The following is a 16,191-nucleotide window of genomic DNA, read 5'->3' as shown; positions in this document are numbered from 1 at the left end:
TGTTGTATGCTTACTGTATCTTTACCCAAGTAAAGTATTTTCAAATTTTTGCACTACTCTCAGCAACTCCTACCTGGCTTGTAATGGTTACAGTCACAGATGTGTTCAGTGAGTGTAAAAGATGTGTGTGAGGTCAAATGTGCTCTTTGATGGAGCCCCCTGTCCCCTGGTACTTAACAGAATCTGTTTAGTGAACTTGAGCTGAGACCATGTTTAGTAAATATTTAAGGGCCTTGTTCCTACATCCCCACGCGCTGTTCGTTACGTGCCATCTTTTATTCATAAATACCAAACTCAAATTAGTTTTCACCCAATTCTGAAATATGAGTGTAATTAAGTATGTTTTCTCCCTAGCTCTGCACGGGCACAAGAGCTCTTTACTAATTAATGAGGGGCCTGTTCATTATTCATAAGCCGAGATGAACGAGTAAATGCCTTGGCAACCATAAAAGACCCGAATCTGCATGGTGGGCCAGGCAGCGGTAGAGTTTGGGAGGTGTGAGGCAAAATCCACACAGGGATGTCAAGAAGGAAAGATGAATGAAGCAGTAGACGAAAGTCTGAAAAATCGATGTGGGCTCACTGAGTCAGACACCCACCATATTGTGTATACCCCATTATGTTTTGCTTATTTATATCCTCTTGTCTCCTCTCCTCCTCTTCTTAATCTTGTTGTAATGGACAGCATGTTGACCGGGTGTGGCACTGCACGCATACACACAGAGGCACACAACTGTCTGGATAGTTCCCAATGAGTTTGTTGTATAGCGAATTTGAAATAACACTGAGGTTACTCATAGCTCCACTTTGTTGGTTTGACAAAAATGTTGTCTAATGTCTCTGGATCGTGGGAATGCCCTAAACACTGAGACAACAGTGTGTCCTCACATGGCACAGAGTAAGAAAAGAGGCCTCTTATTGCGTTCTGCCCTCGCCTTGAAGGGACTTTCTCACTGTATGTGGGTGGCTCACATACAGATTTGCATGCCACAGATGATGTTCATATTTTACAGCAAAGCCAAATTACAACATTAGACACAAGTCTGAGTGCCAGACAGATGTAACAGGATTTACACTGCCCTACTCCCCTTGATGGACAAGCACTAATACAAGGAAACCTTTATGTTTTTGACCTCAATACTCTGTTTTCCTTGTCTGTACGATGTGGGTAAAATGCAGGTTGAAGTGGTGTTATATAGCTTTTACTAGCCATCTAAAAATGTACTGTTGTCTCCCCTTACACTGGTCTTTCCTTCGTGGAGCCACTACACATCCAATTTTGCTGCTGCCACTGACTAGAATGAGCTACAAAAGGCTTGAGAGCTCTAAAACTTTACAGCCTTTTCCAATAACTCATTTCAAGGACTCTGAATATTTCAGCTCCTTCTTCTTCTTCTTTCCAGTCTGATTTCCCCAGTTTTGCTCTTGTTGTTTTTACATAAAAATATTATTATAAGAACCGCTGTATTATCATCATTATTATAATTGGTAGTAGTAGTATTTTGGTTTTTTTTATATTGTTAGTGGAAGGGATGAGAGTTTTGTACTTGAAAGCTGCTTTGTCAGTGTGCATCTTTACTGATGTTACTCCGCTATAGCAAATGAGAGTGGATCTCTTCCTACATGTCTACAGTACAGCAGCGCATGTCTCGGTGTCTGTGTAAAAGATCCCGCTGCACACTGAGCCATTCCACCCTCTTAGATTTTTAAAGCTCTCTCCGTTTTCAAATGAATAATGCATTTCATGGCCACCGGAAGGAAATTCATATTACATTCCATACATGCACGCAACATACAGTTAGATTTACACTGGCATGCAAGAGTGCAGTATAGTAGCGCAGAGGATATTTGATAACCCACACTATTTTATATTGTATGTGCACGAAAAATGTTAAATAATGTGAATGGGGAAATATTACTCTCCATACTTGGATAGTAAAACAACAGTTATCCTCGTAGTCAGAGGAAATGCAGTCATAGTAACTGCTTTTTTTGTTGTTATATAATCCCATGTAAATTGTGTCTTGATTTGTGCTGTTTTACCTCAAAGCTACATCCTAATGAACTTCAGAAAATGTCTTCCTTCATGTAGGATACTTGAACACATTAAACATTTTGGATTGATCTTCATATATCAAGGACAGAACTTTCTATTTAGGGATGTTTGTGTTAATGCTCTGTCTCGCCTTCTTTTTCTCTCAGAGCCACAGCAACGCATCAAGGACAGATCATTTTCAAGGATGCTCTGGCCCAACAGCTCTGTGAACAAGGAGGTGAGTCCCATACATGAACAGGCACCTATGTGTTAACACATACGTGCACCAACATGCTGTATATACATACCGTACCCCCTTTCTCACCTCCCATTACTGTCCATCATATGCACAGATTGTCAGGATATGGATGACACAATATGGTTGATATGCTGCTTCTTCGTGACAGTGGCATTGCAGCACTCCCTGGCTCCCTTTCTGCCTAATGATGCAGCCAGAGCCAGAGATATTTGGATGTCCTATATTGCCAGCTTAATTTCAGCTTATGCTAAACTCAGCTTCTTCTTTTTTTTCCACCTCTCTCTCTCTCGCGCTCTCTCTCTCTGTCTGCTGGAGATTTACGCTTTATGGCCGACACTTCTTACATCCACTTTCTGTGACAGCCTTAAGTAGCTATTGACAGACAGTGCAGGCCCACTTTGCATGCTGAGTGTATATAATTGCTTGTTTACAGAAAAGAAGCCCCCTCCTCACTCAAGAACTCCTTTTTGTAGATCAAATTTGACTTTAATGCTGAAAGTGAAGAAGTTCACTAAATGCTGCTGGGGTATTTTCACAAACTGTTTCAGGGGAAAAACAACTCAATTTCAGCTTTGAGATATGTATTTAGTCTATTAGAAAATGAAAGTCGCCGTGGCGAGTCTCTGAGGACTCCTCATGACAAGTGTGTCCCCCAGCAGGTCATTGGAGAAACTACTGATGACTTTAGCACATGCCAGAAAGAGAGTGCTCAACTTCATGGCTCCCTGCCACTTGGAAAACATGGGGCACAGAGCCCTCAGTCAGGTCTGGAAGAGTGACAGGGAAAGAGCTGCGAGGCTCTTCTCCTCTGTCTCCTTGCCCGAGATCTCCTCCGCTCACCACCACTGACACACTGCCCCAGTCTTCTCCCTCTACAAATGAAATATCTGCAGCCAACAACAGTCACTTAGTTGTTTAGTGCCAAGGCCCTGCAGTATCACATTAACACACAAGTACTCACCACAGACAAGCTGGAAAGCAGAGATTTAAACCTTACAAGGTCTTGGAGGAGGTAAGTTATGAATGGGAGCAGACAGAGAAAGAAGCAATGAGGTAATAAAAAAATAATAAATCTACGGTGAACATGTGCAGGTAGAAGAGGTACAGAGGGACGTGAGGTTGGAGAAACAGTGCTGACAGTTTTAAGGGATACATAGGACAAATAGAGGGATGTTAAGTTATAAATTACATGTCAGTAATGACAAATTCTGTCTAATTGGTCAAGGAGAAATGGAAAAATAGAAGGACAAAATGGTAGAATAAAGAGATAGTAGTAATGAGAAACTTGAAGGTCATGAATTGCAGGTGATTTGAGTGTTTGCTAGAGGTAGTGCAGTGATTCAACATCATTAACAGAAGAAAAAAGTTGGGAAAGAGTAGAGGTGAGCGGGTGGCTGACCTTCCTGTAAGCTAATTCCTTTGACGGCCAATAAATGCAATGCTTTTTTCTTTTGCCGAACCACGCCAGGAAATCTGAATCACAAATGAGACGCGAACATGCCGTAGGCACCAGAAGGCGAAAGGAGACAGAGCAGAGATGAGAGAAAGGAGGAAACAGAAACAGAAATGGGTCTGATCAGTTTTGGTCTCTTGTGAATTGTCCAAACAGAGACAAGGAGCATTTTACTCCACTACTACAACTCACTGTAGTCAGTTCATCTTTCTTTTTCCAAAACTTGCAACTTTGAAAGAGGTGGTTGAAAAATAACCCATTAAATTTGCATTAGTTAGACCATTGACATAAAAATGAAACCAGAGAACTTCTTTGACAAAACAATTGTGCTGTGGCGCACCACCCATAATAATATAATAACAATATTATTTAGAAACAGTAAAACTGTTAAAGTGAATAAATATACATGAATTATGTTTAAAGTCTTGGTTCCCCTTGGTAAACTCAGACTTGGAATCAGTTTAAAGCAGAGGCCTGTAGACTTTTCTCTTCCGACAGGATCAAATAGGCAACCTCAGAGCAGCGCAAAGAGTGGAGTCTGCCCTGAGCAAAGTTACTTCAAATCTGGGCATTAGCAATAGAAGACACAGGGCCAGCTCAAGCCACTTCAGAAGTTCATATGCTTAAGACTCTTTGAGGAGCTTTGAAGAGCTGGAAAAATGAAAGCTATCTAAAGCAGGGCTATGATCCATGGAGGAGAGGGATGAAGGAGGAAAAGAGAAAGGAAGAGATGAAGGGAAGGAGAGAATCACAGGGCAGGCTGCTCAAATAAGAAGGCCATCGGGTGATCAGCCAGGCTGAGGACAAATGGGCAGATTAGCCAAGGAGTTATAAGAAGAACTTTGAGGCGTGAACTTGAGCTTAACATGATAAAGAGATGGAGAAAGAAACTCTAATGTAAAGAAGAGATTTAAGGATAAAGAAAGTAGAGGAGAGGTATAAGCCTTAACCTCGCTGTAAAACGTCTGACATGCAGCACTTTGCTTCTCAGTGGTAAAACCTGCCTGCAGGTCTGAGAAGACAGGTGTTTGTCTAAATGTTTCCACTGTGGTGCACTTAAAAACCTGCAGAGACATAAGCAAAGACTGGATTTATGTGTGTCACTGTTGGGTGGGGGTGCCTGGTCCCAAACACCCCGCTCTCCCCTGTGTTCTCACAGCTACTTTTTTCTGTGCCAGCACCCATCTTCACCCCATCCTTTCATTCAGCGTCCAGTTCATCCCTCCAACCTCCCTTCTAGCTTGCTTTGATCCACGCCCTGTTACATTACTCAACAACCAGTGCAGAAAAATCCCCATATTTTGTTCTTATCCATGGATTCAGAAGACAAAACTAATGGGAGTCTGACAAATACTGCTGCAACCAAATGAAATGCACAGTTCAACTGAGTACAGTAGTTTGTGGCACCAATCAGCGCATTGCCAAATTGTTTGGACAGGCTTCTAGAGATGCTTTAAAGCATGACGCGGCAAAATGCAAATTACCACCACAGTTTGTAAACGACTGCAAGTATATGAACAGACAGACGAGAGGATGAAACAGGAGTACATTTCAGCTCCCACTGAGCGACCATAAAAAGATTTATTAAGCCCAGATGAGTAGAGCAAGGCAGGGTATGAGGAGAGGTAGGGGTGGGTTAGGAAAGGGTGCTCTGTGCTAAAGGGTGGAGTGGCTGTGGGTGTTGAATGGCACTGCAGGCCGTCCATCAGCTCTATCTCCTGACAGCAGGGCCAGCAGTCCCTGCTTCCTGCCCAGCATCGCCAGGTCCTCTCATTTCCAGCGAGGGAATAAATCAGGTCTTTATGGGCCTGGCCGAGTGCACTGCACCCCAGATGGATTATTAAAGGGACATATAACTCAAAGAGGCCACTGCTCCCTGAGGGACGCCTGATCACAGCGCAACAGAGGAGGGACGGGTGGCCTCCACTCTTCCACCTCCTCGCTACCCACCACAGTCTGCCAGCCAGCCTGCTTGCCTGGCTGAATGCCGGCTTGTCTGCCATCCCTCATCGCTCACCAGCAAGAAACCTTGAGACCCCGCTATCTAGTCTACCCCCGCCCCCTTGCATTCTGAATGTCTCCTCAAGCCCTATTTTCTCCTGCAGTTTCTTCTCTTCTGCTATTTTGTTTGTGTAGTTTTTGTTGGAACTACCATAGTCACCGGATTAGTAAGGAGTATGTGGAAGGATATTTATCTCTAACACATTGACAGCCAGGAGATGTTTGCCAAAGAGATAAACAACAAAAATTGTCTTCAAGTTTTGAGACTTTGATTCTCACTATAGTGAAGAAAAAGATGTCCCATCTTTACCTTATATTCCACTTTTATAAATAAGCACAGCTAGAAAAAGTAACATGGAAATTGGAAAATAGTAGTGAGTCTAACTTCTTTGCTGGTCTCCTCTCCACTCACCTATGATTACTGTAATGATGCCAATTGAAGTCTACACAAAGACCCTGTTTTTTTGAGTGGAGTGAAGTGGCTGCATTCTGACTTTGGTGAACCATTTTTTTTTCTAGTCATTGTAGAAGAAAAAAACAACAGCATCCTGCATCCCGGTGAGTCAGTAATTGAAACCGCCAGTTAGACAGGAGCAGGTCGACTTCAAACGCGGTTCATGTCGTCGGGGATTTGAGTCAGACGAAGGGGAAAAGAGCAAATGAGAGGAGAATAAGGGGAGATTTGGAAGAGTGGGGGCAGTTTACATGGCGGGGAGAAAGAGACGAGAGAGAGAGAGGAGAGATTAGAGCTGGAAGATGGAGAGAAGAGGGGGAGAAGATTTAACATGACTTGTGCCCTGCGCTCTTTGTGCAAAGATGTCTGCGTCTTCCAAAGATTACGCTCATTTAACCCCCCTAGTATCACCCCAACCTTACTTGTCAGCACCCGTGTCATTTTAGTCAAATGTGTGCATGTGCATAGCAAAACACAGAGAGGGCTGGGTCAGTTGTGGAAGGTAAAGCTGTCTGTATGTGTGTGTGTGTGTGTGTATGTGTGTGTCCCTCTGCATGCTTGTGAGTATAAGCCCTGGCCAGGGAGATACAGGCATTAGAAGAGATGAGCCGCAAATAGAGGAGGCAGTAATTGAAGTCTTTAAGAAAGTGAGAGGGGATTAATCGAAGTGAAATGCCACTGTCTGCTCCTGATGCACAGAGGGTTAGGCAAAGAGAGACAGAATGGGTGCGGATGGAGGGGTGGGCAGGAGGGAAAGATTTTGATAGAAGGCAAGTGAGAGAGACAGCAGGAGAGCGTGATGAAGCATGGAGAAAGAAAACTGTAAATGAGGCCTTTTTGGAAGCTTGAAGGGATTATCCACCCAAAAAAAAGAAATCTTTGGGCCTTTCTCCAGCCAAATGGCCTCACTAGAAAGACTGAGAGCGATTCAGAAGACTTTGTTTAAGAGGGAGACGGGAGAAGACTGGAGAGCGCAAAATACCATCCAAGCATTTATTACTGTATGTCAGTTTGAGAGGGGGGATTAGCGGGAGTCAGTACATGTTCTTTTCAGGTTGAATATGTAAGATAAACACGCACTCATGTAAACTGAACACCGAACTGCTCATTTCACTGTCATAATAGTAAGAATGTTAATAAGGGACAAGGAACATGTTGCCACATGCTGGGATTGATAGTTCCTCTAAACATGTTTTGAATCAGCAGATATTGGAGGATTAGGGGGCGAGGAAGGAAGTGAGCAAGAGAGACGCAGAGGGAGGAAGAAGGCCCTTTGATCTGCTTTTAATGGGCTTCATCGTCGAGCCAGAGCTCCATCCATGAAGCTGAGTGTCAGGGCCCACCAGAGCAGCAGCAGCAGAAACAGTCACAGCCACTGAACCACCCAGCTCTGTCACACAGGCCACTAAGACTCCAACTTCTACAGTCAGCATGAAACTTTACCAATTCTCTGTGAATAGTAAATCCATTTCTAAGAGCTCCAGTATTTGGATCCAACAAGGAGAAATGAGGGCAGCTAACAAAAAACGAAGCTTGAGCTCTAAGTTAAGACATTTGCAGAACCAATACGATACTAAGAAATCTTTGTTTTGGTAATCCATCCTGCTTTGATTCAGGTTCTGTTGTTTATGAGGGAGTTTTAGGTGGGCTCTCTTAAATGTAAGCCCCTCTCTTCTTTGAGGACATTTTTCGAACCTCAGCATGGTTTGAAAGAAAGTCTTAAGTAACTAGAAATGAAACTTTAGGATGAGTCCTCACTGTCTTACCTCAGTGCGTTTTATCAGGTGGGCAGGCTCATCCTGGATAAAGAACACTGTGACAGATTATCCTTCTCTTCAGTCTGGAGTAAAAGACCAAAGAAAAGTAAAGACGCTCAAAGGGATTGAAGGGTGTCATGTTCACTTAGGTTGAAACCACTCAATAGTGACTGATCATGAAACAAGGTTAAACTTTTTAAGTTAAACTCAAGTTTGATGATCACCTTGTGCACCCTTTTTCTTGGCAGTGTTTGCAGTGGTAAATGACGTCCACTCAACTGCGTTATTTGTCACACCTTTCCTGTCTCCTTTGTTCGCTGTGTACTAGCTAATAAAACACAGTTTCCACCAGACTAATCTGTCAAAAATTCTTGATTAAGTTTTAAGCCTCACTGTACAACCTCCTTCATCTTTTCTAGCACAAAGGTCACTCCCATACTCTGCAACTTTATGGTATTTTTCTAAATCTGGATGCAGACTGTATTCTACAAAGTGTTCTCATTAATTGAGTTAGTGCCAGTGTTTTTTTTTTTTTAAACCCATGTTTGATTCATTAATTCTTAACACTCACTACCCCCCCTCCATTCACCTCCCTCTTCTTCTCAGAGCTGTGCGTCCCCTGGGAGAGATTGATGGTGGAGTGTGTTAGCTAGGCAGTAGCCACAGATTACAGCGCACAGGCGCCTCCGGGGAGGATGGCGGTTAATTGGCATTGAACCGTTAATCATGGCCGCCTGGCCTTTCATTACTGAAAGGAATTAACATCAGCAACAGCCAGTAGAGTGCATCCATGGCCGGCCAGGAAACAGAGAAACTTTGTTTCACTCAGAGATGATTTAAGAACAGGCCCATCTTCATGCACTTACTGACTAATCCACACTTTATCCATGAAGTTAACAAAGCAAAGATGCATAGACATGCAAGATGTTGCCTCTGTAAAACTCACAATATTGACTCTCCTCTTCTCTCTCTCTCTCTCTTCTGTTTCAGCTCCGACCGAGTCCCCATTGAGACCTAGTCTTGGTGAGTCTGCATGTCATTGCATGATTTTCACATCATAACCATACAGGTAATTACAACACGAAAAGACGAGGTGTCATACAGATTGTGTCTAACTGCGAGCATATGGTGTATGTGTTTATGTAGTGGAGCTCCATGGCAAACATGCTGTACTGCGTGACGACTTTGACTCCAACCTCCAAGGAGAGCTGGACCCAAGCATCTGGTAGGTGAAATGGTTACAACTCCTCTTGTAATCTCAGGCTGCAATCATCATCTTTGGCGCTCTCCTTCGATACTGCTTTGACATTGCTTTGGTTATAACTCCCTCTCCTCTCCTCTCAGGTCTGAGTGCAGTAACTGTGAGGTGGGGGAGCAGTGTGGTGTACTGATGCATGGCAGAGCCGTGACTTTCTGTGAGCCCTTCGGAGAGCGAGAGCTGGTAACTGCCATATTTGACCACACTGCTACCGCTGTACATTTTCCGGACCATTAACCATACATCCAAACCAACCACTCAGTAGCCACAAACACAGCTAAAGTAAATGACAGCATACAGGCTGTAACCACAGTAAAATCTCATGTTTAAACATCTGTATCTATATAGTCTTCTTCTACATACGTCTGATCATGGTAAAGCGTTGGAAATTAAAATAAAAGCCTGCAACAAAACAAATAACACATTTTGCAATTTACTATTATTGGTTCCATTTATAGCGAGAGCTAAAGCATTTATGTGCATCTAGTCAGCAAATGCGAGCTGAGATCAAATAAAATCACATGTGTGTTTGGTCTGTTTGCATGTGTTAGCCTCGGCATGACTGAACAAACCAAATATATCTGGCCTACCCAAACAAATAGGAGACCAATATCATGAAACAGTTTATTATTTAGCCCATGTTCATGGTAAAAAATGAAAAGCTGAAGTTGGCTGGCTTAAGATGTGTGCACATTTGCATAAGTAATTTTATGTCTCATGTTTGGTTACAGAAACTAAGTATATAACTTGTACACAATGACTTTCTTTCAGTCATCTGCCAACTTTAACTCAAAACATTGCTACACCTGTTTGGCATCTGTGAGTTTTTGGAGGGTTTTTAACTAAAACTAACTTCACGTACTGCCGCAGGACCCAGAAGTTTAAGAATTTAAAAGTAAAAATAAATACAGGAACAGCACAGAGGACTGAATATTATACAATTTTAGAGTAAAGTACACTAGTATCAGGATACTGCCCGACAACCAGTGTGGCACACACAACCTCATGCCAGCACACAATCACTCATAACTGCTAATCAAACCTTTTCATTCCCTCTTTCTATCTTTATGACTGTTTATTCTTCTGAAAAGTAATAAAAGCCAGTGAGTAGCAACAAAATGTCGAGTGCCTCATGATTCTATGTACTTCTCTGATTAGCATTTGCTTTGTCTGTCACTGTTCCAAATGTTTGATGCCACTGCCTGGCAGCTCTTCTGTCAAGCAGAATAAGCATGCATATCCAGAAACACTGACACAGATAGCCCCAGACGGAAAATCATCAGCAATGAGAACACACAAACAATGCTCCACCAATTTGCATTTAGAGTTTAACTTAAGCCCAAATTGTGTTGTTTCACTCACCTCCATTGGTTGGAGTTGTCACCCTTACAGTATGCAGTGACGTAGAAATGTCCTCGGAAAGGTTTGAAACATTTGACATAATTGCTGAATGTGATTACGTTTGCAATAGACTTGATACTTAAAATGAGAAAACATCAATAAAACTAAGTTTTTCAGCTTGGTCAAAGGTTTAAAATACTTTGCTACAAGTGCAACAAATCATATTAAATGTTGTAGTTGATATTATTTCAAAGATTTGAACTGTCTTGTGTATCTTCCCCAGACCACTGTACCTCTCAACACTAGCACAGCCTCAGTCCTGCAGTTTGCCCTGGGTGAGTATCTCCACACGCATTGCAAACAACTGAGTGAGATTATATAAGAGACCCTGCATTAACCCTGTTCAAACATCTTAGCCCTGCGTGCAACAGTCTTTTCCATCCAGGACAATAGATCCCTTTGTAATCTTTAGGAAATAGTCCTGTCACATGTCAGTAAGCCATCTGGTTCACAGTGTAATTCTGTTCCTTTCTCTGCTCTCCCTCTCCTTTCACAATAATGAATGATTTACAATATTCTGGGAAAGACACCCAGAAGGCCATAGCAGAGTTTTTAGAGGTGTTGTATTTTTCATGTCCATTACACGCATCCGGCAGTTCTCATGGGAACGCGACTGAGAGGAAATAAGAGTACATACGGTAGCGAAAAACCCTCCTCACCCGCACTCCTCTATTTCTCTTTCTCTTTCCTGCCTCTCATTCTGTCTGGCTGCACTTTCGTTTGCAGGTCATTAATATGAGTTTGTGATGCAGCACTGTTGTGTACGGAGCAGTTCAGCAGAGCAGTGCAATGAAGTGGTGGCAGGTTAATGCAAGGCTTTACTCAGTAGGGATGGAGCGGCATGGCAGGACATTGACCTGACATGGATGCTACAAAGCGTCAGGTGGTGTGGGAGGAGAGGGAGAGCAGGGATGGAGGAGAGGAAAGGTGGGGGTTAGTCTGCTTCCTCCATTAGTAACCTTTGACCCCCACCAGCTCCCACATCACCCTCACAAACCTGTATTTTAAAGGCTCAAATATAGTCTGATCCCACGCAAACTCTTTAAACACAAATGCACAGACACTAACAGAGTCTTCGGTCCCACATCGCTTCTCCTCCAATCCCCTCTGTCCAACCCCTTCATACCGCCTCCTAACTTCTCTCAATCCTGTTAGGCTGCTGATCACTTAGTTCCACCATGATACCATTTAGACATAATTTTCCACTTGGCTGAGGGAGGGAATGTGGAAGCAATCAGTCAGAAGAGGCCACCCTGCTGTGCCTGGCTGCCCCTCAGGCCGTACAAAGGATCATTGCCCTTCTGATAAAATTCAGTTTTTGAAAAAAGGAAAGTGCCTCACACATTCTTTAGCTGTTCCCTCAACAGGAGTGTGTTAACAGTCATATATGTCTGTTCTCTGTGTGTGTTTGTATTCCCCAGGCTCAGGTTCCTGTCGGTTCAGTTACTCAGACCCCAGCATCACTGTGTCATACAGTCTAAGCGGTAACGGCAACACCTCAGATGACTGGATCACACTGGAGAAGATCAGGTCTCTCTCTCTCTTTCTATCCTCTTCTTCGTTCTTCCTCATCCATCCCACAGTCCTTCCATCTGTTATGAACACCCGCCCTCTCTTTTTTCCCTCATTCACACCTCCCCCTCTCAATTTGTCATACCTCTCCTGTTCGTGTCTCTGTGATCCCCCTGTTTTTCATCCCTCTATCCCATCCTGCCTCCCTATGTTTAGTCAACTCTCAGAGTCATAATGTATAGATCCTGTCTTCTAAGTACATTATTAAGCTGCAGTGGGTGCATATTATTCTTTTGTGTAGACACAGAAACCAACTCGTAGATCATCTACTACGTAACTCACTCTGAAATGTGTCTACTTCAGCATTATTTAAATGTATAAGCATGACATAAACACCACCCTCATGTTATATGTTTTCCTCACCTATAGAGCCCCTACCAACAGCAGCACTGTCGTCCACCTGCTCCCGCTGCCACATCACTCCAAGGCTGATGGCGTTCGTATCCGCTGGACTCAGGAGGCCCCCCAAGGCCCCGAAGGTTATGAGTCCTGTTGGGGGTTGGACAACGTGCTGCTGGTCAATGCTGCCCACAGAGCCCCCCTGATGGAGGACAACTTGGACCCTCCAGACACTGCCAACTGGCTCTTCTTCCCTGGAGCTACTGTCAAGGTACATGGATAAAGCAGTCGACATTTACATGGATTCACTTCTTTACACATGATTTCAATGTTTCAATTTACAAGTGATTTTCCTTAAGACACTACTTTCTAAAACTAGTTGCATGTCTTAACACCTGCGTTCTTATTGGCCAGCACGCCTGTCAGTCCGAAGGCAATGCTATGTATTTCCATAGCAGTGAAGGAGTTGGCCAGAGCTTTGCGTCAACCAGAGACATCGACCTGCATCGTGAGGAGGGAAGGAGCTACTGGGAGGAAGACTTTGAAAGCTCACCCTCAAAGTAAGTCAAGATTGATGGCTTCATTTCTTCCACGACCTCCTTTACTATCATTTTATCTAATAGTATTTTAAATAAGTAAGTAGGTAATCTTCATTTCTAGTGCACTTCACAAAATCGCAGTTTCACATAAAATGCAGCAATTACAGGAAAAGGTCAAAATAGGCTGAACAACAAAAGAGAGCTGGGTTAATACATCATTGAAATGCCAATCATTGCAGATTTACAGGTTTTTAAAAGCTCTTTCGAATGTGATACTGACTTGATACTGAAGGAGAGTTTGCTCCACAGCAATGAGCTATTACAGTAAAAACAAATCTGGTTGCCAAACCCGATCAAACGGGTTTAAAAGTAACCAAAAAGTACTATTAAAACCAAAATGAGCGGAAAAAAACATTACTAAATCAATGTAGAGTCAGTTTTGGATGAAAATTTTACTTGAGCGCCAGGTGATATATTAGGTGGGGAAGAATGAGTGAAGAGAAAGGGAGGGGTTTGGTAGGATATCAGTAGTCTGGTATGTCTCTGTATGTGTATGCAAGCACGTGCTTTGACACCTGTCACTAGTCATATGTCAAGTGATGCGACATGCAGCGTGTTGCACAAGTCTAAGTCAAGCTTGGGGGCTGACACAGGTGAATGCCATGCTTCTGACTGCTACAGAGACAGCAGTCCATCTGTTCAGACTGAGACACATACACACACACAAACACACACTGGACAGCAGACAGCAAGGAAACACTGTCAGAAGCACTGCAAGAGGTAGGGAGTTAAAAGAGGAGAGATGATAGATAGTGTTACAGCCAGAGAGTAATTAACAGGCCTCATGCACCAGGTCTGTCACAACATTTTCCCATTAATGAGAAGGACCTCAAACAGGAGTGTGTTTCTACGGCCACCCCTCACCCTCACACCTTCCTGCAGCATGCCAACATGCTACACTGCATGCTACCTCTCACCCCTCAGACATCATGGGTTGACACATGTGTGAGGTAGGCAGGAAGAGCTTTTGCTTGTGTTAATGCTACACTCCACTAAGTGTCATTTAACCCAACGCTGGCTGTGACAGAGACACACCAGCTTATATACTGCATGGCAGAAAATAGAGAGGAACAGGGGGGGAAGGAAAGGGGGGATAGAGGAACACAGGAGAGGGCTGACACACTGAGTTAACTTCTGTCAGTGCTAATGAGGATCCTCTCTCCACTGTGCAGAAATATGTGTCTGCACGTGTGTGTGTGTGTGTGTGTGTGTGTTCTGTATGTGTAAGCCCCTTTCTGTGTGTGTGTGTGTGTGTGTTCTGTATGTGTAAGCCCCTTTCCAGGTGATTTATGCTGGCGTTGTGTGTTTGTTCACTGGCAAGGTGTGAATTATGGCAACTGTTTACTGACTTCAGCAACACTCCAGGGGGAGACACAGTGTAAAAGAGGCAATCTATAAACACACGTGTTTGCATGCTATCATTTCTCTGTCTGTGTCTGTGTGCTGGTATGTCAGTAAAGTTCATTTGGGGTTAAGTGCTTAAGATTTCTATTTCTTCAACTGTAAATTATTTAGTCACATTAGTAGTCATGTTGTTATTTTAAGGTTAATTTTCCTTCCAACTAAACTATTATCAATAATTAATTTGTTGTTCCTTTTAAACTATATTAAAAGTTTTTTAGGAGTAATTCATCATGTGGTGAGACTGTTTGAATGTCTTTTTTTTTATTATGAATTTTGTTGAAATACTGCCTCATAAATTTCAAGTGCCACTTGTTTTCCCAAATTAATATACAGCATTTAGACACAAACAACATGTGTTGCGAAATGTTTTTCACTTACTAAACCAGCCCTGTCTGTTTTTCATACTCAGCTGGGACATAGAGGGAGCCGCCTATGGGACTCAGTGTGGAGAGATTGAGTCAGGCTCAGCTCTAGTTTTTGAGAAAGAGGGCCGGAGGAGAGTGTGCACCCCGTATCTCGACACCACGTCTTACGGAAACCTTCGCTTCTACTTCACCATGGGTACAGAAATCCTCCAAGCATAAGCCTTTGACATACAGTAGCTTTGGTTAATGCATTGTACATGGTTTTGCTATTTGTGCTGTCTTGTGTAGTACATTGCATAAAGTGAGGACTGTTTGTGTTCAGGTGGTGGGGACTGTGATCCGGGAGAATCCCACGAGAACGATGTGATTGTGTTTGGAAGGTCTGAGGGCAGGAGGGAGCGTGTGGTGCTCGACACCCTTCCATACTCTTCTTACAGGGTGAGACATACAAACATATGCACACCCAAAATATGTATTCTCTATCAAATGTTTAGAAATATTTTTAATTCCTGGTCCTGGACATTATCAGGTATTTTGACAAACAATTAATCTTTTAAGTCATTTTCCAAGCAAAAAAGCAGAATGTTTATTTATTCCAGTCTGTAATCTGTGAGGATTTGCTGCTTTTCTTTGTCTTATATGATAGTAAACTGGTTATCTTTGGATTTAAGACTGTTGGTAAAACAAATCAAGCAATTTGAAGACACCATCTTTAGCTTTAGGGAAAATTGTGATTGCAAAAAAACGGATGACTTTTCACTATTTTCTAATTATTATTTTCCCTCTGGTCTAATCTATTCATTCTATCCTCCGTTTCTTTTATCTCAGACTCCTGCGGTGGTATCATTGGCACTGCCCACTGAGTTACAAACACCAGTCACCCAATTCTGCCTGGAGCAGCGGTCACATGGGGGTGCCAACCGCCATGTATGGGCCGTAGACTTCATGCAGCTGCTCCCTGTGCTGCCTGGCACTCACACACATGTCACTCAGTTCTCCATCAACCTCGGCTGTGGCTCCTACCAGCCTGCCAACAGGTGTGACACATTTTAAAACTAGGTTAGGCAGTGCTTTTATGTGGGGAAAAATCACCACTTTTTTCAGAAAAATTATGAAATTGGGCTGCAACAAAGGAGACCTCCACACACTAAATAAGACATCCTGGATTGACTCAGTTATTTTGCCATCAAGAATGGTAACTGGTCCACACAGGAAACTGAAGGAAATAATGCTTCTAAACAGCAGGATCAGTTGGTCTCTAAGAATAAGAAACGTGACTTCAAGGTGTTTTTTA

At 43.0% G+C, this 16,191-nt stretch overlaps 1 protein-coding gene across 2 annotated transcripts in view; it reads left to right on the top strand.

Annotated features, from left to right (window-relative positions):
- Positions 1 to 16,191, top strand: part of reln (reelin) — an 85,851-nt gene that overhangs the window by 42,138 nt on the left and 27,522 nt on the right. For both annotated transcript variants that reach the window (XM_019260909.2, XM_019260908.2), the window contains exons 4-14: positions 2,203 to 2,273; positions 8,950 to 8,982; positions 9,106 to 9,184; positions 9,304 to 9,400; positions 10,842 to 10,893; positions 12,040 to 12,148; positions 12,560 to 12,800; positions 12,944 to 13,089; positions 14,942 to 15,093; positions 15,220 to 15,335; positions 15,726 to 15,934. In XM_019260909.2, the coding sequence (XP_019116454.2) occupies positions 2,203 to 2,273; positions 8,950 to 8,982; positions 9,106 to 9,184; positions 9,304 to 9,400; positions 10,842 to 10,893; positions 12,040 to 12,148; positions 12,560 to 12,800; positions 12,944 to 13,089; positions 14,942 to 15,093; positions 15,220 to 15,335; positions 15,726 to 15,934 (1,305 nt within the window). The remainder of the gene's footprint in view (positions 1 to 2,202; positions 2,274 to 8,949; positions 8,983 to 9,105; positions 9,185 to 9,303; positions 9,401 to 10,841; positions 10,894 to 12,039; positions 12,149 to 12,559; positions 12,801 to 12,943; positions 13,090 to 14,941; positions 15,094 to 15,219; positions 15,336 to 15,725; positions 15,935 to 16,191) is intronic.

This window comes from Larimichthys crocea, chromosome XXI (assembly GCF_000972845.2).
Source record: "Larimichthys crocea isolate SSNF chromosome XXI, L_crocea_2.0, whole genome shotgun sequence".
Taxonomy (NCBI): domain Eukaryota; kingdom Metazoa; phylum Chordata; class Actinopteri; family Sciaenidae; genus Larimichthys; species Larimichthys crocea.
This window is presented reverse-complemented; position numbering and strand designations above follow the sequence as displayed.